This window comes from Gigantopelta aegis, chromosome 2 (genome assembly GCF_016097555.1).
Source record: "Gigantopelta aegis isolate Gae_Host chromosome 2, Gae_host_genome, whole genome shotgun sequence".
Classification (NCBI taxonomy): Eukaryota; Metazoa; Mollusca; class Gastropoda; order Neomphalida; family Peltospiridae; genus Gigantopelta; species Gigantopelta aegis.
In genome coordinates this window covers 19,231,019-19,254,250 of record NC_054700.1, presented here as the reverse complement: position 1 = coordinate 19,254,250, position 23,232 = coordinate 19,231,019, and the positions used below count along the sequence as shown (strand labels likewise).

Here is a 23,232-nt window from a genome sequence, read left to right as displayed (position 1 = left end):
TTTCTGTATGTAGACATATTTCATATGTATAAATGTTAAATACTGACAAATAATGTACACCAGGTGTATACATTTGACCATTGTTGAGGAGCTTTACCGACGGTACAAAAGTGCCATCGGTAATGCTCTCTACCTACGACAATTAATATCTCAACGATGGCAATTGATTGTCGGTGCCGTCGTTAAGTTCGAGCCCTGACGTAATATGTAATGAATTCCAAACATTTTTAAAATTAAAAGGAGATTAGATAACACAATAGGTTATGATATTTTTTTTTCGCACTGTTATCAAAGTGTGCTATATATTTAAGTAAATTAATCCATATTTTTTTCACAATAAAAAACATTTTGAAATGTCAGTTCGTACCTTACAGTTTATCAAAGATGTCTTATGTTGTAGATAAATCTTTTTTATCACATGTTATTTTGAGATGTAGATGTCGGTTATTTTCACAGAAAAAAACTTTAACACATGTTTTACCAAATAAATTTGTGTGAGTTGTTTTGACTTTGAAGACATTTTGCCTTTAAGAGATATATTTTTATTGTACAAGTTATTTTGGGTTGTTGGTATAAGTTATCTACACAAAAGTGATTGTTTCTTTAGTGCATTTCATAGCAAATGAATCTGTATTTTGAAAACACATGTTATGTTGAGTTGTCAGTATATATTAACCACTCGGACAAACTTTTAACGCTTTCTCAGTTGTAGTTGAGGTGTTACTGGTCTTTCTAAACACAGCTGTTAACATTTGCAGGAGTTATCTGTCTTGTTCTGTGAACATAGAACATTGTAGAATAACAATTGACCCCATTTTTCAAACTGATGTTTGTCTTAGTTGTTATCCCAATATCGAAAAAACCCCAAAAAACACCGGTCTAAATTTGTGTAAAACCTATTGGTGATGCAACGTGCACATGGGTTTCGGTTTTCTTCATCTATGTAAAATATTTCTTTTAAAACAAGTTGCACATTATTTTTTAATAACAGCTGAAGGTTTTTAAAGGATATATTCCATTAAAATATTACACATATTTAAAATAGTGTTACGTTAGCCGACATTAAAAATTGTAGGTTCAAAATGACAAATTTCACGTTGGAAACTCGGTTTAGTGATAATGTTTTTTGATTGTAAAGCTGGTTCTATATTAGTTAAATGTGGTTTTTATAGTTGATAAATTTATATTTTCATTCTAAGATTTTGATTTTGAAAGGTTAATGAAATTTCTGAATGTGGGGTGGCACTAATGAAATGTTTTAATGTGGTGTGACACATAAATGTTTTGTAGTCGATAAATCTGTATTTTTAACATACTGTTAGGATGATTTGAGAGATTAATTTAATTTCTGCACACAAGTGTTTTGTTTTGTACAGAGTATACCTGGAGGTTTCAATGCTCTCCAGCGGATGTACCGAGATATTCAGGAGCCCATGATGAGTGCAGCACAGGAGGGATTTGGAAACAACCCATTCTCCGGGCTCGTCAATAACGGTATTTATCAATACATGTGTCGTATTAGTTTTCTTTGATATGGTGGTCTTGGAATTATTTACTGTTCTGTTGGTACATAATGGTGAATCCATGATAAATTATGAATAAATAAACAATAAGTACTTTGGAATACATTGTCATCAAGTATATACGGCTTAGTGTTAGTTTGTTTTATTTGCACGATACCAATAGGGCACATTGATTGATTAATCACTGGATGTCAAACATTTTATAGTCTTCAAAGAAAAGTTTGCAACATTTTTCCACTAACAGCATCTTTTATATGCAGTTTTCCCACAGACAGGTTGTCATGCTTAAATTCATGTTAGTTCAATATTGTGAAAATGTTGGTACAAAGCCATATCATTTTAAGGTTGGAAAATGCAAGTTCAGATGGTTTTAAATCTGAGCCAAGAAAAATTACAAGTTCAATTCTTCACAGATGCAAAATCTTGATTTATATCTTTGATTCTTGAGAAAATTTAAGTTGTGTTCTTCACAACAGTGAATTTCTTCTTTTTAACTATAATCCTTAAAAAATAAAAAAATAATGCACACTTTGCACTGAAAACAAGAAAATTACAAGTTCTGTTCTTCACAACTGAATTCTTGATTTATAACTATGATTCTTGATAAGTAATTCACAATTAACGTTGAAAAAAACATGTTCTGTTCTTTGAAACTGTAAATTCTTGATCTATAACAGCTGAGCTATTATGATTTTATAAAAAAATAATTCACAATTATTACCAGTATAACAGTGAATAAATGAAAAGAATTGACGAAACAATATGTACGTTTAATGCTGTATTGTTTTATGTTCAGGTAATGCTGAAGCCCAACAGGGTCGCGAGAACACCGACCCCCTCCCCAACCCATGGGTGCCATCGTCGACGGGGGGAACAACAACCAGCGGCACCACCCCTTCGACGGGGTCATCAGCTGCAGGCAGCACAATACCAGATGCAAGCCAGTTTAACTCAGCCAGTGGGCCATTTGGTAACTTGATATATGACATTATTTTATTGCTTTTCAACTTGGCCTATACTCACACATGGCATATTCCCCCTATGTTAGTAGACTGGACCGAACATAGTGGTATGACTTGAAATTTTTCAATGAGTCATCTGCTTCCTATTCTGGTCACATTACTGTAGCTTCCTTCTTCCTCCTTCACTGTTACAGTCCTGGAGTCTTTTTTTTTCTGTTTTTTTATTCCTGGTAAATCTAAATCTAAATAATTTAAATATTTTTGTTCATTTGAGAATTGGAAGATTATAATATTTTACTTTTTACCTTTATGGAAGTATGAACCTATAACTGTTTTACACATTGTATGAATGGTGTAACATGAATGAATTAATTTTTGAACGACACCCCAGCACAAAAATATATCGGCTATTGAGTGACACTGCAGGACTTCTAGATTGTGGTAGCCCCACTCCCATGGCTAGTGATATTCAATGTTGGGCTAGTAAATAACTAATATTACATTGCCCAACAGCTAGTGCAAACAAAACTTGTCAAATGCTGCATTTTAGTCATATTTTTAAAATATAAATATTCTGTAACACACTCCCACCCAATCCCCCCAATCTTAGTGTTTTTAAGCTCAATCTCCCTCTTTAGGTGACATATCCGATTATTACTATTAATTAGTAAAATATATTTGCTTAAAGTAAAGTAGGGCTAGTGGAATTTTAATCATGGCTAGTAAATTTCTTAAATTACTGATTCCATGGCTAGTGAATTTTATAAAAATTCTAGCCTTGGTGACACACAATTGTAAACAATGAATGAATGAATGAATGAATGAATGAATGAATGAATGAATGAATGAATGAATGAAGAATGGGGTAGCATGCTAGAACCTTAATTGAATGTTGTCATTGAAATCAAGCTGAACTAAAATAAATAATTATAACAGTCAAGTCCGACATGCAGGTAGAGGTGGAATATTTTATTAAATCTTATTTTTTTCTATTTTAAATAACCTTTCAGGTATGTTCAACAGCCCGGGCATGCAGAGTTTGATGACGCAGATGATGAACAACCCACAGTTGATGAGTAACATGCTACAGGCGCCGTACATGCAGTCGATGCTGCAGTCGTTCAGCGCAAACCCAGAGCTCGCTCAGCAGGTCAGTTATTGTAGGAATGGGGAAAAAATCCCAACAAAGATTTACCAAGAATTGATACCTGAAATGTACTGACAACATTATCTACTACTACTAGTCAGGCAGTTCATTATTATCAACATTTTAACGAGTATACAAACAATACTGGGTTTTTTGAGGGGAGGTGGGGTGGGGGGAATATTGCTATCTCCCTATTAATGAATTTTATGTTGATTTTTGATGTGGGATGAATTTACAAAGCCTGTTTTTCTTAAAGGGACATACCCTAGTTTTTAAACACTAACAAATATTGTTTTACTGTTACAACCGTTTTTGATAACTGAAATCATACTTTACTTAGATTTTATTGTTTAGATTATCAATTTCCGAACATTAGAAGTGTTTTTAGTCATCCTCATGTTTTTAATACCACAAAATGCATTTCTCATATGTTTTAAAAAGCATGTGCGTCTGAGAAGTAACGATTATGGAGTCGAGATTAAGTCTATTTTTAGAGGGTATTTCACCATTTCAGAGTCACAGACTCATGTTTCACTCAATTGTAACTTTATCCAAATGTATTACAGGTTTGTAGATTAACTAAACTTAGTGTTAATTTACACGGGTTGAAACTAGGGTCTGTCCCTTTAATTAAACTTAGTGTTAATTTTCACGGGTTGAAACTAGGGTCTGTCCCTTTAACTAAACTTAGTGTTAATTTTCACGGGTTGAAACTAGGGTCTGTCCCTTTAACTAAACTTAGTGTTAATTTTTACTGGTTGAAACTAGGGTATGTCCCTTTAACTAAACTTAGTGTTAATTTTTACTGGTTGAAACTAGGGTCTGTCCCTTTAACTAAACTTAGTGTTAATTTTCACGGGTTGAAACTAGGGTATGTCCCTTTAAATATAGGTTAGGGAACATTTTGTTTTCATTGTCAAAATTTTGATTGGTGATATTTCTAGTCAGTTGAAAATTGATTAGCAACTACTGTTTACTGTTGTAAAATTGTGTAGCAAATCGCAACGTGATACTGAACAAAATGTTCCCTTCAGTGTTTAAGCATTGTAAATGTATGTAGTACGCTTGTTGGACATTAACAGGCTTTGTAAATTTGACTTTGTAAGTATGTGTCACATTTCACTACCGTGGGGCGGGATGTAGTCAAGTGGTAAAGCATTTGCTTGATGCGTGGTTGGTCTAGGATCAATTCCGTCGGTGGACCCATTGGGCTATTTCTCGTTCCAGCCAGTGCTCCACGTCTGGTGTAACAAAGGCCGTGGTATGTACTAACTTATCTGTGGGATGGTGAATATAAAAAATCCCTTGCTGCTAATCGAAAAGAGTAGCCATGAAGTGACGACAGCGGGTTTCCTCTCTCAATATCTGTGTAGTCCTTAACCATATGTCTGACACTATATAACCGTAAATAAAATGTGTTGAGTGCATTGTTAAACAAAACATTTCCATTCCACTACCTTGTTCTTCAAGCAGGTGAGACAAAAACTGCTATTTATGGAATTATGTACTAGATCAATGCAGATGCAGTATAATCACAGCCTAATGGAAGTGTTAATATATTGTGTATTTATACATTACAGGCTATGGGAAGTAACCCAATATTTCAAGGCAACCCACAGTTACAAGAACATTTCAGACAGTACCTACCACAAATGATGGCACAGGTAAATTTCTTACAAGCTTAGGTGGTGGTGTCTATTATTGAAAGTATGACATTCAATAACCAGTCATTAATTAATGTGCTCTAGTGCTGTAGTTAAACAAAACAAACTTGTTTTGTTTAGATGCAGGACCCGTGAATGCAGTCTATGATGACAAACCCCCACACACTGCACAACTGAAGACTATAATAATAATTATTGTGCTCTCGTCTTGTTTAGATGCAGGACCCGCGAATGCAGTCGATGATGACGAACCCCCACACACTGCACAACTGAAGACTATAATAATAATTATTGTGCTCTCGTCTTGTTTAGATGCAGGACCTGCGAATGCAGTCGATGATGACGAACCCCCACACACTGCACAACTGAAGACTATAATAATAATTATTGTGCTCTCGTCTTGTTTAGATGCAGGACCCGCGAATGCAGTCGATGATGACGAACCCCCACACTCTGCACAACTGAAGACTATAATAATAATTATTGTGCTCTCGTCTTGTTTAGATGCAGGACCCGCGAATGCAGTCGATGATGACAAACCCCCACACTCTGCACAACTGAAGACTATAATAATAATTATTGTGCTCTCGTCTTGTTTAGATGCAGGACCCGTGAATGCAGTCTATGATGACAAACCCCCACACTGCACAACTGAAGACTATAATAATTAATGTGCTCTCGTCTTGTTTAGATGCAGGACCCGCGAATGCAGTCTATGATGACAAACCCCCACACTCTGCACAACTGAAGACTATAATAATTAATGTGCTCTCTTGTTTAGATGCAGGACCCGCGAATGCAGTCGATGATGACAAACCCCCACACACTGCACAACTGAAGACTATAATAATAATTATTGTGCTCTTGTCTTGTTTAGATGCAGGACCCGTGAATGCAGTCTATGATGACAAACCCCCACACTGCACAACTGAAGACTATAATAATTAATGTGCTCTCGTCTTGTTTAGATGCAGGACCCGTGAATGCAGTCTATGATGACAAACCCCCACACTCTGCACAACTGAAGACTATAATAATTATTGTGCTCTCGTCTTGTTTAGATGCAAGACCCGCGAATGCAGTCGATGATGACAAACCCCCACACTCTGCACAACTGAAGACTATAATAATTATTGTGCTCTCGTCTTGTTTAGATGCAGGACCCGCGAATGCAGTCGATGATGACAAACCCCCACACTCTGCACAACTGAAGACTATAATAATTATTGTGCTCTCGTCTTGTTTAGATGCAGGACCCGCGAATGCAGTCGATGATGACAAACCCCCACACTCTGCACAACTGAAGACTATAATAATAATTATTGTGCTCTCGTCTTGTTTAGATGCAAGACCCGCGAATGCAGTCGATGATGACAAACCCCCACACACTGCACAACTGAAGACTATAATAATAATTATTGTGCCCTCATCTTGTTTAGATGCAGGACCCGCGAATGCAGTCGATGATGACAAACCCCCACACACTGCACAACTGAAGACTATAATAATAATTATTGTGCCCTCATCTTGTTTAGATGCAGGACCCGCGAATGCAGTCAATGATGACGAACCCCCGTGCCCTGCAGGCTGTGATGCAGATTCAGCAGGGACTACAGCAGCTGCAAACCGAGGCACCCGAAGCATTTCCAGGGTTCGTAGTGTTAACACAATATAGGAATTACAACATCACCGCTCTGTTGACTTCATTTTTCATCCACGTCTCATGATACTTCACATATAGGACTAGGATCATGACATCAGTTTAAAAAAGGATTGTGAAATAATTAATACAGAATGTTAAATGTTTGTACAGAATACCAAAGTTTTTAATGAAACTTTGCAGTCAAAGAGTGAGGTACATGTACCCATTCAATAGATTGTCTATACGGGACAGTTTGTATTAGATTTTTTTGCAGAATGATAAAATATCTTAAAGCTGTATTCACATTTTTTATGGAGAGGATTCATCAGGAATGTTTTTTAGTAAAGAAAATATCAACGGAGTCTATGTTAATCGATATTTGTCGAGTCATTGCTGAGACAAATACCTATTAACTAAATGAGATTGATAGTTTACATATTAAACAACGTTAGTAGCGAATTCTATTTATCCTATAACATTTCTAAAATAACATTTTAATTTGAAATTCAGTAAATCAAATTTCTGAAGTCTCCTCACTGCAATTAGCACAAATGTAGTTTGACATCACACACTTCAACTGAATCTCATCAAAATATTACGCTCATGTATACAAGTCCATTGGTAAAGCACTCGTTTGATGCACGGTCGATTTGGTATCAATCCCCTGTCGGTGTGCCCATTGGGATAGTTTTCGTTCCAGCTAGTGCATTACAATTGGTATATCAAAGGCCATGTTATATGTTATTCTGTGTGTGGAATGGTGCATATAAAAGATATCTTGCTACAAATGGGATAATGTAGCAGGTTTCCTCTCTGAGACTATATGTCGCCATTACCAAATGTTTGACATTCAATAGCCGATGATTAATAAATTAATGAACTCTAGTGGTGTTGTTAAACAAAACAAACTATGATGGGTTGTATTATGGTATGGCATTGTCCGTCCGTTCGTTTACATTTTTTTGTTCGGACCATATCTTGCATACATATAGATGCATACAGCACCATCAAACCTCACATGTAGGAACAACGGGATGGTGGTGTGTCATGTACTAGTACTAAATCACTGTGACCTACTTTTCACAGTCTACTGCATATAACAGTAAATCCTTGTCCGGACCATGGCCCATGCTTATAAAACTTAAAGTCTAGACTTTAATAAAGTCCAGACTTTAGCGTAATGCTATTTGAAAGGCATTGCCATGACGTTAAAGTCTGGACTTTATTAAAGTCTACCCATGCTAAATAAAATTGCCCTTTCTAATGAAGAACAGTAACTTCATTAATCAGACAGCACCTTCTCCAAGGGATACAGTATCATCAGTAGTTTGTCCAAAACAAAATGTTCATCCATCCCATTGCAAAACTTTCACATAATTAGAATTTAATCATACCCGTAACATATCCATTAATATCTATGCAGGGCTTCTAGATTTATGGTTGCCCCACTCCCATGGCTAGTGATATTCAATTTAGGCTAGTAAATAGCTACTATTGCTATGCCCGACGGCTAGTGAAATATTTTTGGTCAAATGTTGCAGTTTAGTCTATTTTGTAAATCTGAATATTCTGCCCCTACCACACACCCCAATTTTAGTGTTTTTAACCTCTATCTCCCTCTTTATATGACACATCTGATTATTAATATTATTTAGTAAAATTGTATTAACTTAAAGAAGGGCTAGTGAATTTCTAATCGTGGCTAGTACATTTTTTAAATCACTGATCATATGGCTAGTGGATTTCATAAAAATTCTAGAAACCCTGCTTTGGATTTTCATCAAACTCCTGACGGGCGTATCATGTACCTCACCGGTACTCTTGTTAATATCTATTTTATTTGGATTTTTTTCTTTATATAGACATGAAAATTAATACCAACCCCAACACATTTAAATCAACTGGAAGAACAATTTCAGAAATTATAATTGAGGCTTGGAACATCACTAGGGCTCTCAATGGAAAGACCTTTGTTTTAGCCAATTTTCACATGTGTAGAGTAGTTCCTTGAACATTATATACAAAAGTGACTAATTAGTCCCGTATCTCATTGCAAAATCAGTTTGTTTAACAAATTAGAAAAAGAAGAAAAGAACATTTAGAACGTTAGTGTAATGAAGAAGAACTGAACAGGAAAGTGCATAATAATTATATAAAAGATTGTTTGATTATTCTTGTTTTTTTGGTAGCAGGTTCTCCCCCTTTCTCTATGGACTAAATGTCAAAAGGACCATATTATGTGCGATTTTGACGAGAGTCTTGGAGCCCGAGACTCGCAAAAATCATATAGGACTCTATAGCTTGGCTAGCATATGAGCCTGCACTGCTTGTAAAAATTATTTGTACAAATTATATTGATTCTTCGAAATAACACGGTCAACATGTATCTCAAAACTGCTGGGGAACCTTGAATAGCGACCTTTTCCATGGTTTCATGCAAAACATTTAGTGTATCTTCTGTTCTACTGTAGACGCACGACAGGGCTCACTGGGTTGATGGCAAGCTCTAAAGATTTGCAAACATACAGTCGTTATAACACTTAAATTTGTTTAACTAAAATCGCACACTGTTAGATACCAAATGGCCATAGTTAAAAATGTGCTGAGATGTTGTTAATCACACAACTATTCTTTTCCTTTTTTCTCACAGACTCGCCACTCCAGGAACAGCAGCCACTGCTGCAACGACTTCGACTACTACTACAACTACTTCATCCAGCTCAGCAGCATCTCCGACGGCGGCTACAGACACTACCTCGAACAACACCAACCCGACTACTACAACACCCTCCACAGGCACGACTGACACCGCGGTGAACGCCGGCAACCCTGAACAGTTCAGCAATCTTATGTCGCAGATGGTGCAAATGATGGTGGGCGGAACAATAGTAAGAAGCATAGTTTTTTTTTTAACTTCAATTTTCCTTTCCTTTGAAGGGACGTAAGCCAGTGGTAAAGATCTCATCTGTTGTGCAGTCGATCTAGGATCGATCCCTGTTGGTTGACCCATTGGTCTATTTCTTGTTCCAGCCAGTGCACCATGACTGGCATATCCAAATGCCATGGTATGTGCTATCCTGTGTGTGGGATGGTGCATATAAAAGATCCTAGTGGAAAAGTTTCGTGGCTTTCGTGGAGGCGAGACGTAGCTCAGTGGTAATGTGCTCGCTTGTTGTGTGGTCAGTTTAGGATCGTTCTAGCCAGTGCTTCATAACTGGTGTTACAAAGGCAATGGTATGTACTATCCTGTCAGGGATGGTGCATATAACAGATCCCTTGCTGCTAATTGAAAAGAGTAGGCCATGAAGTGGCGACAGCGTGTTTCCTCTGTCTATATCTGTGTGGTCCGTAACCATATATCTGACGCCATATAACCATAAAAATTAAATGTGTTGAGTAAGTCGTTAAATAAAATGTTTCCTTCCGTCGGTAGACCCATTGGTCTGTTTCTCGTTCCAGCCAGTGCACCATGACTGGCATTTCCAAAGACCATGGTATGTGTTATCCTGTGTGTGGGATGGTGCATATAAAAGATCCCTAGCTACTAATGACAAAAATGTAGCGGATTTCCTCTCTTAAGACATCATTTGAAAATTACCAAATGTTTGACATCCAATAGCCAATTATTAATAAATCAGTGTGCTCTTTTTTCCTGTCGGGGAAGGGATGTAGCCTACTTGTAATGTGCCTACCTGTTGCACAGTCGATCTAGGATCAATCCCTGTTGATGGGCCCATTGGGCTATTTCTTGTTGCATCCAGTGGTCTGCAACTAGTATAACAAATTTAACAAGTATGTCAGGGTTTTATTTCTAAAATTTGACTTGACACCCATGGCTTTGATTTTGGGAATTTTAGCATTTAAAAAAAAAAAAAAAACATCTTTGTAAGCTTTGTTAGACTCGAAAAGACTAATACTATACATATACTTGTCTTATTTCAAATTAATATCTAGTATTGTTTTCAAAAATAGGCTTTTTATATAATAATACAAAATGAGAATTATTTACATTGATTGGGAATTTCATACTCCATAATTGAGAATAAAAAACCACATAGCTTTTGAGGAATGGTAGAGAATGCTGCCGATTATCGGAGTCTAGAAACTTAGGTGATAAAACCATGTATCTATTGTCTTCTCTGTGGGATGGTGTATGTAAAAGATCCCTTGCCATGTAGTCCTTAACTACTAGTATATGTGTTGAATGCTCTAGATGTGTTAGACACCGACTAGTGGCTAGTTTAAAATGGGCTGAGTTATATTAAATAAAACATTACTTTTCTTCACTGTAAGTAAACAGAGGTGGGACGTAGGCCAGTGATAAAGCACCCGCTCGATGCATGGTCGGTCTGGGATGGATCCCCGTCGGTGGACCCATTAGGCTATTTTTCACTCCAGTCAGTGCACCACGACTGGTATATCAAAGGCCTTGGTATGTGTTATTCTGTCTATGGGATGGTGCATATAAAAGATCCCTTGCTGCTAATCGAAAAGAGTAGCCCATGGAGTGGTGACAGCGTGTTTCCTCTCTCAATATCTGTGTGGTCCTTAACCATATGTCTGATGCCATATAACCGTAAATAAATTGTGTTGAGTGCATCGTTAAATAAAATATTTCCTTCCTATTCCGTATAACTAGCGTCAGTGGCTTTGAAGATTTGTGTTTGATGTGATATTTTACTAATTCCTGTGTCTGTTTTATATAGAATCAAGCTCCAGAGCAGAGATTTGCCTCACAACTAGAACAGTTAGCATCAATGGGTTTTATCGACAGAGAAGCAAATATTACAGGTGAGTCAACTTAAATCTCTTCTTTTTATGTTGGTTTTTTTTTATATAGAAAAATTCATACTATGGGAGTCATTAGCTAGGGATGTTAAGGTTTTTAAAAGAGTATGCTAAAATAATAATATAAGTATATTTAGCCAACTTTTTAAAAAAAGGTGTTTTTCCATTACTCAATAACTTAACATTTTAGTCATATGTCATTCTTTCAGTGTTTTGGATACCGTATTTTCCCATGTATTATGCGCACCGGTGTATAATACGCACCCCCCACTTTGAACGTTTATTCCAAGAAAAAAAACATGAACCACAATATAATGCGCACCATTTTTTTAAACCACAAAATCGACAGTAAATGCAAGATGTACCGCTTCCCCCCCCCCCACCGTCACCAAAATTAACGAAAAGCGAAAGAAGAGGTATATTCAAGAAACTAAGAAACAAAACTTAAGTTAGGTATTTGAGTACATAGACCTACATGTCACATTAAACAAAGGCTAGTACTTGCGTACTTACATGTCACAGACTCACACGTGCATAAATCAAAACAAAGTTATATACCCCATACACTGTAAATGACTAATAAATATATAAAAACTAAAATATAGCATATTACATTTCGTTCTCGAGGCTAACGTGAATGCGCGAGATTTCTAAATTTATAATAGTGTGGTATATTTCCGGTTTGCCGGAAATGGCCGAATTAAATCTCATGGAAATTAAAAATATTTACGGTCCAGTTTTGTCATTTTTGTGCACTTTTTGGTGAGGTATGGATACTTTTGTAGATTTATTTAGCATTTATTACAACCATCACAAGTGAAAAGCGATTTTTAAGAGGGTTTTGGCGTTTCGTTGTAATGAACACTGTCAATAACCTGTAAAGTACCGTAAACTACCGATCGGCGATTTTTCATGGGTGATCGCTGGACATTTTAAAAAAATATTTTTTCTATTGCTATGTATAGTGCGCACCCCCATTTTTAACCTGTATTTTCTGGAATGGTGAATGTGCTGTTGTAGTATCGTTAAACAAAACAGATGTTAAACTTTGGTTGTGATACAGAAACAGTAAACTGATGTTTTCTAGTATATTTTAGTGGAGTAATGCAGATGTAAATATACTGATGGAAAGAAATAAAGGATCACACAGATAGCAACAAGAAATATATTGTCAGAAATTGACTGGGAACATATTCAATCCCAAATTACAACTTGGTATGAAATACAGACATTACTACGCTAGTTGTGAATTACATTTGGTCTACAATTCCATGTTGCCTTATTTCTTTCCATCAGTATATATAGGTTTTGTCAAAAACCTTTTACACAATAACTAATATCTACAATCTAATTAAAATTAGATCTAACAGCAGCCAGTTGGAGCTCATGTCCACCAATCAAAACCTTACTTGCAGAATCATGCCAGTGATTTAAAAATAATTTGAAAACATTCTGAATTATCCTGAGGGTATACGACATGTTTTGTGTGAATTACAAATGCCTTATTTAGACCAGTAGAACTAATTTTAATCAGATTGCTAACAACACTGCGTAGTCTCCAATGTCCAAGTAACATTTCGTCTGTAAATAATAATTTAAATATTGACCAGTCGCATTTCGCCTTTTATAACATTATTTGGGAGCATACAAATTCAAAAAATATCGGGCGAGTCTATTTTAGTGGCTGCAGTACAGCAAACCATACCAATACATACGGGATGGGTTATCAGTCTTCAGTTTTACATTACAAATTATTTATTTATTAAAAAAACTAAAAACTAAATCAGTCTTCAGTTTTACATTACAAATTATTTATTTTATAAAATAAAACATATTTTAAGGCATTCGTAATTCACACGAAACATGTCGTATACCCTCAGGATAATTCGGGATGTTTACAAATTATTTTTAAATCACTGGCATGATTCTGCAAGTAAGGTTTTGATTGGTGGACATGAGCTCCAACTGGCTGCTGTTAGATCCACATGTAATAGTGGAGCTAATTTTAATTGGATTATAATATCTACACCTGACAGTTTGTTTCCAAGCAGTAATTGTGTGTAAAATTACTCTGCTAACAGTTCCAATATTTGCAGCACTTGTTATTTTCTGCTACATTTTACAATCAAGACAATTTATTCCATATAACATTGTGATATTTTATGTTTTATTAATCCAGTATTGTAACCTACACAAAAATATACGACGTATAACAATTTAAGGTTCAAACAGTATTAGAATGACCATGACTGGTATATCAAAGGCTGTGGTATGTGCTGTCCTATATGTGGGAAAGTGCATATAAAAGATCCCTTGCTGCATTAGGAAAAATATAGTGGGTTTTGTCTGATGACTACGTGTTAGAATTACCAAATGGTTGACATCCAACAGCCGATGATTAATTAATCAATGTGCTCCAGTGGTGTTGTTAAACAAAACAAACTTTAACTTTTAACTTTTATTACACAATGGAACGGGACGTAACTGAATGTTACAGCGCTTGCCTGATGCCCTATATATCCAGGATCGATCCCCATCGGTGGGCCCATTGGGCTATTTCAGTCCGGCCAGTGCTCCACAACTGGTGTAATAAACACTGTGGTATGTACTATCCTGTCTGTGGGATGGTGCATATAAAAGACTCGTTGCTGCTAATCAGAAAGAGCAGCCTATAAAGTGATGACAGCGGGTTTCCTATCTCAGTATCTGTGTGGTTCTTAACCATATGTCCGATGCTATATTACCAAAAATCATATTATGTGTTGAGTGTGTCGTTAAATAAAACATTTCCTGCCTTTTATTACACAAATGTACTAATTAGAAAATACCACTTTTGATCCCAACCAGTGTTTAATCTTTTGCATGGCTAACCACCGAGCAAACTGATGGTGGGTATAATTTGATGAACATAAGAAATAAAATTTTACACTGGGGATGTAGTATACATCATCCAATCCTAATTCATCCTGAAATGGATTTGGTGGTGGTGGGTTTTTTACCCTTAAATTATTTTAACTAGTATAAAAGCACAGTGCAAATGTTCATTCGTTGTACATGTTCATTACTAATGTTATACAGAACATTTTATGCTATGTTTTTTTATCATGTGGTATTCAGATAGCAATCGGGTATTACTCAGGGTTAATAGGATTTTGAAAGACTGTACCGGAATTGTCATTAGTACAGTGGAACAGCTGTTACCAATTATAGCACAGATGGTCTGATCACAATACTGATGACACATCATCACCAGACTGGATGATTCATGCCCGTGATGATTGTTAATTAATAAGTTTGACGGGCATTGCTCAGTTTGAGCGTGTGATCCATTCTTAATTGAATACTGTTGTCCCAAACTAAATACATTGTCTTTGTGCTGTTTTGCACCTGATACATGGTGTACATTTTTAATGGGTATATTTTTTATTGGTCACGATTATCTTTATGTACATGTATCGTATGTTAATAAGTATTTCATACCGATAAGCTGTAAAGCGTATTATAATACAGAATTGAATATACACTTAGCGAAAAAAGTTTAGCAATTTGGTAAATGTGCTTAAATAAAAGAAATCTTGTGACTTACAAAATAAAATCAGACGTTGGATTCAATTGAGGCATCATTTATCAGTATAATTAACAGGAGATTTTCAATACAAAATGAAATGTGTGAATGTCATGTCATTAAATGGTGCATGGGGGTCCATACTTGAAAATCAGAAAATTGTCAGTAACGTGTCTGCACACATTGGGCATTGCCAGTGATACTGCGTCCCTCATGCACTGAACGTGACGGATGTGGTGGTAGTGGCATCCTGGTACAGGCAGGAATTCATGACATGAGACAAAACAACCTCATTTTCATCATGCATGGGAATCTGAATGCTCAGCATTACAGAGACGAAATCATGACACGTTGTCATTCCGTTCATGCAGCACCTTCCAGGCATTTTGTTTCTTAAGGACGGTGCACACTAGCATTAAGCGAGACTAAGGACCAGATTTCTTCAGAGAAACAATACTGATGCAGTGTCTGATTTTATTTTGTAAGTTTCACATGTTGGCAGTCGATTATGTTTTTTTTATGTTATTTTTTGCGCACCTGAACTGCAATGGAGAAAGAGAGAAAATGGGAGTTAAACAAAACAAACTTTTAACTTTGTTTTATGTAAGAAGAGTGATAGAATCGATTCCCTTTGGTGATCAGTCAAACCAATATCCCACAACTGCTATATCAACGGCTGTGGTATATGTTGGGCCTCTTTGCATATAATATATCTCTTGCTGCTACTTGTATTTAACAGGAGTAGCTTGTATGCTTGCGCCAAACTTCCTTCATCAAAATTCACACTCATTTCCCTTTGGCTTAATCCTATGGGACATTCCAAATTACATAGCACCATACCACCCGCGCCTGTTACAAACTACGGTTGGACTGCTGGTGCTTCCTTGCACCTGCCAGTGCAGCCGATCCCTCCTTCAACCACCCCAACATTTCCTGTCCTGGCCCGAGGAACCGGCTGAGGCCGGTACTTGTGCCCAGGACAGGTGTGTGCTACAACAGCTTGCTCTGAATGTGCACATTAAACAATTTTCCATTCCATTCCATGCTAGAAGTGTATATGGCAGAAGCGGGTTTCCTCTCACTCTAGACCAAGTGTCGTAATAAATATAATAGACATGAAATAACTAGTTTAAAAATGTGCTGAGGTGTCATTAAACGAACATTCTCTGTTTTTCTTGCACACTAAATTAAGTGTTGCAGTCATCATCATGATGGCTTCTGATTAAATAAATATCAAATATTGTTAAAGAAATGACCCCTTCCCTTTAATTACAGGAATCTCGGTTTTGCCTGTTTCAGCTCTTGACTACAATGATTAGGTGTCATTAAACAAACACTGGCCTCGGTGGCGTCATGGTTAGGCCATCGGTCTACAGACTGGTAGGTACTGGGTTCGGATCCCAGCCGAGGCATGGGATTTTTAATCTAGATACCAACTCCAAACTCCGAGTGAGTGCTCCGCAAGGCTCAATGGGTAGGTGTAAACCACTTGCACCGACCAGTGATCCTTAACTGGTTCAACAAAGGCCATGGTTTGTGCTATCCTGCCTGTGGGAAGCGCAAATAAAAGATCCCTTGCTGCTAATCGGAAAGAGTATCCCATGTAGTGGCGACAGCAGGTTTCCTCTCAAAATCTGTGTGGTCCTTAACCATATGTCTGACGCCATATATAAATAAAATGTGTTGAGTGCATCGTTAAATAAAACATTTCTTTCTTTCATTAAACAAACATTCCTTTCCTTTCTCTAACACTAAATTGAGTATTGCAGTTATCATCATGGTGAACACACGATGGCATCTGATCAAACAAAACTAATATCAAATATTGTCAATGAAATACCACCATCTCTTTAATTATAAGTTCTCGCTTCAGACAGTGCACCACAACTGGCACATCAAATGCCGTGGTATGTGCTATCCTGACTACATGTATATGATGGTGCATATAAAAGATCCCTTGTTGCTAATCGAAAAGAGTAGCCCATGAAGTGGCAACAGCAGGGTTTCTTCTCTCAATATCTGTGTGGTCCTTAACCATATGTCTGATGCCATATTACCGTAAATAAAATGTGTTGAGTGCATTGTTAAATAAAATATTTCCTTCCTTTAATTATGTGAATCTCTGTTTCGTCTGTTTCAGCTCTGACTGCGACGATGGGAGACGTTAATGCGGCCATCGATAGGTTGTTACAGCAAAGATGATGTCCTTTTCAGAGACTGTTATTTACAGCGTCGGTGTTCATGAGGGAAAAAAACAACTGTTATTTGAAATCTGCTGGCTCGGCAGAAATCACTTTGTGGCTGTTACTTTGTTGTGCTTTGTGGTCATCATCAGCTTTTTCCTAAAGTATTTTGGACGAAAAATCCCAAATCATGGAAATCAGCTACAGAACGCCATCTATTATTTAATATTTGTGATTTTCTTGTGGAACAGGCCGATTCAGTTTCTTCAACTTCATCCGTGGATAGATATTAAGCAGAGTAAATTGAATTGAAATATACTAAATCATATTTAAAGAGCATGTTATGTACATGCATTGTGTAAGTTCATCATCCATATAAAATGTTTTGCATGCCAATTTTCATTGGATTGTCTACCCTTTTGCCTACTGTGCTTGACAGAAAAATTGTCCTTATTAAATGAACCGACTCTGTTAATTTAGTTGTTAATTTAGTTGATTGTTGTACTAACATTCACAGAACATCTTCGTCAGTATCGCATTGCGATTCGCTACACAGGTTTCAGAGATTGCTGCACAATTAAAAAAAAATTAACAGTAGTTGCTAATCATTACTAATTGACTATAAACATCGTTAATGATTTAATCAAAATAAAAAAAATAAAAGAAGTTCCGTGACATTTAGTTGGATATGAATTTGTGAAATTGGTTGTCGATACAATAGTACAAGACGTGATGCTGTTAAATAGTCTGCAGTGTGATATCAAAAGCTGTTTGATAGTCTACAGTGTGATGTATCAAAAGCTGTTTGATAGTCTACAGTGTGATATCCAAAGCTGTTTGATAGTCTACAGTGTGATGTAACAAAAGCTGTTTGATAGTCTGCAGTGTGATATCAAAAGCTGTTTGAGTCTACAGTGTGATGTATCAAAAGCTGTTTGATAGTCTACAGTGTGATGTATCAAAAGCTGTTGGATAGTCTACAGTGTGATGTATCAAAAGCTGTTGGATAGTCTACAATGTTATGTATCAAAAGCTGTTGGATAGTCTACAGTGTGATGTATCAAAAGATGATGTATATGCTGTCCAGCCTTGGGAAAACTCAGATCACTGCTGTTCTGTATGTGGTAGCAGTTGGTTTCGTCTTGTCGCAATAACCATAATATTATCCTGGATACTAAGTCACTGTCATCAAAAATGTGTGAACTGTGTCATTAGTTAAATATAATTTTCCTGTCATACCAATTTGTGCAGTGATCAAGCAGTGTTTGACATTAAAAAGCTGTTGTTTAAAATGTGCTGAGGTGTCATTAAACAAAATTTTCTTTCCTTTCTTTTATCCAAATTTTGTTAAACATGCATAATGATGTGCATATATTAAAATCATGTTCATTTTATATTGTCTTTATTTTCCAAGCGAGATTTAGTCTCATGACAGATTAAACTTATTTCAAGAATAAAATAGTCTTGATATGAAATATTAGCCAGGTTCAGTTTTTATTACAGTTATGGAGTTATGTATTATATATATATCTTCACCACAAGCAAAATGAACCTTTTTGTCTCACCTTCATGGAGTAAAAAGGCCAGATTTATAGATATTACGTTTTCAATGGTGGCGGAGGCATTGGCATTAACTTTTATTTTGAGAGTTTTAGCAATAAAGTTTCGCTTTTAGATCAGTTTCTCACAAATTACAAGTCCTAGCTTAGTCAAATTTGGTTTATAGTATCACCTATGAATCTTCATCACAGCAGGGCTCAAAACGGCATTTGTCAACCAATGTCCTGTTTGGGCGACTTAAATATTAAAAAATAATGGCGTTGGTTGCCCAATATTATTTGTGCGATCTTCTTTAGAGCTATAACACATGAGCCACTATTAATATTTGTATTGCATATATTTACTCCACATTAAAATCTTGCTCGTGGTTCATAGTTTGCTTACCTTAATTTGCCAACATCCATTATTATTTTGTGGGCCACCATATGTTTTGGCGAGTTTCGAGCCTGGCACAGTGTACCCAAAATTGTCATGGCAGGCAAGACATAATTTTAATTCTACAGAATGCTTGTCTAAGCCAAATATGCATTAAGTAAAATGTGGCAGACCCACCAGGTGTGAAATAATCATGATTATGGAGTCGTCACCCCCCCCCCCCCCCCCCCCCCCATGTGATCAATAATTCATGAACAGCTCATAATATTAGATATTATCTGTCATTGTCACTTGCAAGCTGTTGTTCAGGAATGTCTATATATATATATATATATATATATATATATATATATATGTACACGTATATGTATATCTATATGTATGCTGCAGGTTACAACAAAGGGGATGATATTCCAGAACTGTTCACGTGAATCATTTTCACCTAGCTAACCAATTGTCCGGTTACATGAATTACGTTTGCATAGTGAATAAAGTTCTGATGATCCCTGAATTTCATGACTTATATTTTTAGATTGGCTATTCGTGTTAATTTAAAGTTGTGTAACCAATACACACAAGAATGGTGCTTGGCTATTCATGTTAATTTAAAGTTGTGTAACCAATACAGACAAGAATGATGGTTGGCTATTCATGTTAATTTAATGTTGTGTAACCAATACAGACAAGAATGATGGTTGGCTATTCATGTATGTGTAACCAATAGTGGCAATACAGACAAGAATGATGGTTGGCTATTCATGTTAATTTAAAGTTGTGTAACCAATACAAACAAGAATGATTGTTGGCTATTCATGTTAATTTAAAGTTGTGTAACCAATACAAACAAGAATGATAGTTTGTGTGAATTATTGTTCCCTGCAGTATCACAAATGTTCTGGCCTGTACATACGTAATTTAAAATGTTATTCTAGCGGATCATGCATATATATAGTGAATCATTATTAAAGCATAGGGTAAGCAACAACAAAAAAAAACCCAGAAAAAAGAAAAGAAACAACAAGTCCAGTGTACAAATCATTAACTGAATGCTGCTTAAGATTTTGAAGTTGTATTTGTTTCATTATCTGATGTTTTCATGTTATTGGTAATAATTAAATGCAAATGAAATTTATTTAAAATTGTTAGTGTTTGTTGGTTCTTTTGAAATCCAAAGACAGATGATCAAGCGAGGTATAGGTATTACTTTTCTGTCGGTGACCAAAGCATTAACCTTTGCATTTATCTCCACGTTAAAGTTTTGCAGTTAGCTCCTTTTCTCACAAGCTACAAGTGCTACAAAGCTACATCAATAAAACTTGGTTTATAGTTACATCTATAAAAGTGCATCTTAATTCATGTTTTTAAAAAAATAATGCTATTCATTAAATTCATTACTTAAAAAAAAATTGAAATGCTTTTAGGTTGGTTGATTTTTTTTTTTTTATCTGATTTATTTAAAACATTTTATCTGATTTTTTTTTTTTTTTAAATTGTAATGGGATGAACATCTAAGGCTGCAACTGTCAGTGGCACCAAATAAGTTTGATGGCCAACACATTAATTTCACTGAACAAGTGTTTAGCGTTCTTGGTTGGTTTGTTGTATTATACTACTATAGTTCGTCCCACAGGAAACGCCTTTTTTCACACTATGCAATTTACTTCAAGTTATTTATTCTTAGCCGATTTGTTTTCTAAATTGGACAGACAAATAGTTTTTTTTTATAATTTATTTCCAAAACACTTAATTTTCTTCTTACATCAGACAAAACTGAAATTATTTTTATATATATATATATATATATATATATATATATATATATATATATATACTCTTCAAAAAAAAGAAATGCAAAAGGTTACAAATGTGTTATAACTCCGATTTTATGTTTCCTACCGGTTCATGCTTTGTGAATATAAGGTCATTGCATGTCCCAAACACATTCCCACGGTTACATTCGATAAAACGCAGCTACTGTACAATAAAGTTCCAAAATGTGAATATTCGCAAAAACGCAGCCACGTGCAAACCATGTCACCACTGCACGTGCGTTGTCTGCACGTGCAACATGAACACCGACTATAAAAGTGCAGGGTGTTCGCTTGCCTGGCCTCTGTATCTGGCCGACAGTTGACAATCCAGGACATGCCACTTCTCAGTGAACCGCAGAGAAACAATGCCATCGGCCGACTAGACGCAGGCGAATCCAGAACGGCCGTTGCCAGGGCATTCCATGTGTCCCCAAGCACCATCTCCAGACTGTGGGACCGTTACCAGCAACATGGATCAACACGTGACCTCCCTAGATCCGGTCGACCACGGGTCACTACCCCCGGGCAGGACCGCTACATCCGGGTACGCCACCTTCGGGAACGATTGACTACTGCCACCTCCACAGCCGCAGCAATACCAGGTTTGCGCAGGATATTCGACCAGACCGTACGGAACCGCCTACGTGAGGTAGGAATTCGTGCCAGACGTCCAGTTCGAGGTGTCATCTTAACACCACAACACCGTCGACTCCGACTGCAGTGGTGCCAGATTCATCGACAATGGCCTCAACTGCGATGGAGACAGGTGTGGTTCAGTGACGAGTCCCGATTTCTGCTCCGACGTCATGATGGAAGATGTCGCGTGTATAGGCGTCGTGGTGAACGTTATGCGGCAAACTGCGTGCAGGAAGTGGACAGATTCGGCGGGGGTAGTGTCATGGTGTGGGCAGCCATCTCACACACTGGCAGAACTGACCTGGTCCACGTGCAGGGCAACCTGAATGCACAGGGCTACATTGACCAGATCCTCCGGCCACACATCGTTCCAGTTATGGCCAACGCCAACGCAGTGTTCCAACATGACAACGCCAGCCTCACACAGCACGTCTCACAACGGCTTTCCTACAGAACAACAACATTAATGTCCTTCCTTGGCCATCGATATCACCGGATTTGAACCCAAATGAGCATCTATGGGACGAGTTGGACCAACGCCTCCGACAGCGACAACCACAGCCCCAGGCCCTGCCCGAGCTGGCAGCAGCCTTGCAGGCCGAGTGGGCCACCATCCCCCGGGACGTCATCCGTACTCTGGTTGCTTCAATGGGCAGGCGGTGCCAGGCAGTTGTCAACACACGCGGAGGCCACACCCGGTATTGACTCCAGATGACCTTGACCTTGGTGGTGTGTCCTATCACTTACTCACAATGGACTAGAGTGAATTGTGAACAATCCTGCAACATTTGGTAATTATCGGACTCACCATTCAATAATTAAATCAATTCTCCAAATGTTACGACAATGTGGTTTTGCGTTTCTTCTTTTGAAGAGTATATATATATATATATATATATATTGTAAGAGAATAGGACGGATTTAATCTGTGCTTAGCACCGGAAGATTTAGATTGGGTCTCTAGATATGTTGGTACATGTACCAGTATGTCATGATGTTGGACTCTGAAATTAAAACAGACAGAAATGTTTTATTTAATGACGCACTCAACACATTTTATTTACGGTTATATGGCGTCAGACATATGGTTAAGGACCACACAGATAGTGAGAAAGGAAACCCGCTGTCGCCACTTCATGGGCTACTCATTTTCGATTAGCAGCAAGGGATCTTTTATATGCACCATCCCACAGACAGGGTAGTAAATACCATGGCCTTTAATATACCATTCGTGGTGCACTGGCTGGAACGAGAACTAGCCCAACGGGCCCACCGACGGGCATCGATCCCAGACCGAACGCGCATCGAGCGAGCCCTTTACCACTGGGCTACGTCCCGCCCCCCCCCCCCCCCCCCCCTGAAATAAAAAGTCATAT

At 37.1% G+C, this 23,232-nt stretch overlaps 1 protein-coding gene across 2 annotated transcripts in view; it reads left to right on the top strand.

Annotated features, from left to right (window-relative positions):
* LOC121382406 (ubiquilin-1-like) overlaps positions 1–20,541 on the top strand; it is a 38,722-nt gene extending 18,181 nt beyond the window's left edge. Inside the window, exons 8-16 of one of the 2 annotated variants that reach the window (XR_005959170.1) lie at positions 1,377–1,494; positions 2,320–2,493; positions 3,496–3,635; positions 5,213–5,296; positions 6,832–6,947; positions 9,589–9,826; positions 11,645–11,729; positions 16,567–16,671; positions 17,432–20,541. Coding sequence is in view for 1 of the 2 variants with exons in the window: in XM_041511977.1 (XP_041367911.1) it covers positions 1,377–1,494; positions 2,320–2,493; positions 3,496–3,635; positions 5,213–5,296; positions 6,832–6,947; positions 9,589–9,826; positions 11,645–11,729; positions 17,432–17,493 (1,017 nt within the window). In the remaining variant the exon portion in view is untranslated. The remainder of the gene's footprint in view (positions 1–1,376; positions 1,495–2,319; positions 2,494–3,495; positions 3,636–5,212; positions 5,297–6,831; positions 6,948–9,588; positions 9,827–11,644; positions 11,730–16,566; positions 16,672–17,431) is intronic. The other variant, XM_041511977.1, reaches the window with a different exon arrangement.
* The last annotated feature ends 2,691 nt before the right edge of the window (positions 20,542–23,232 follow it).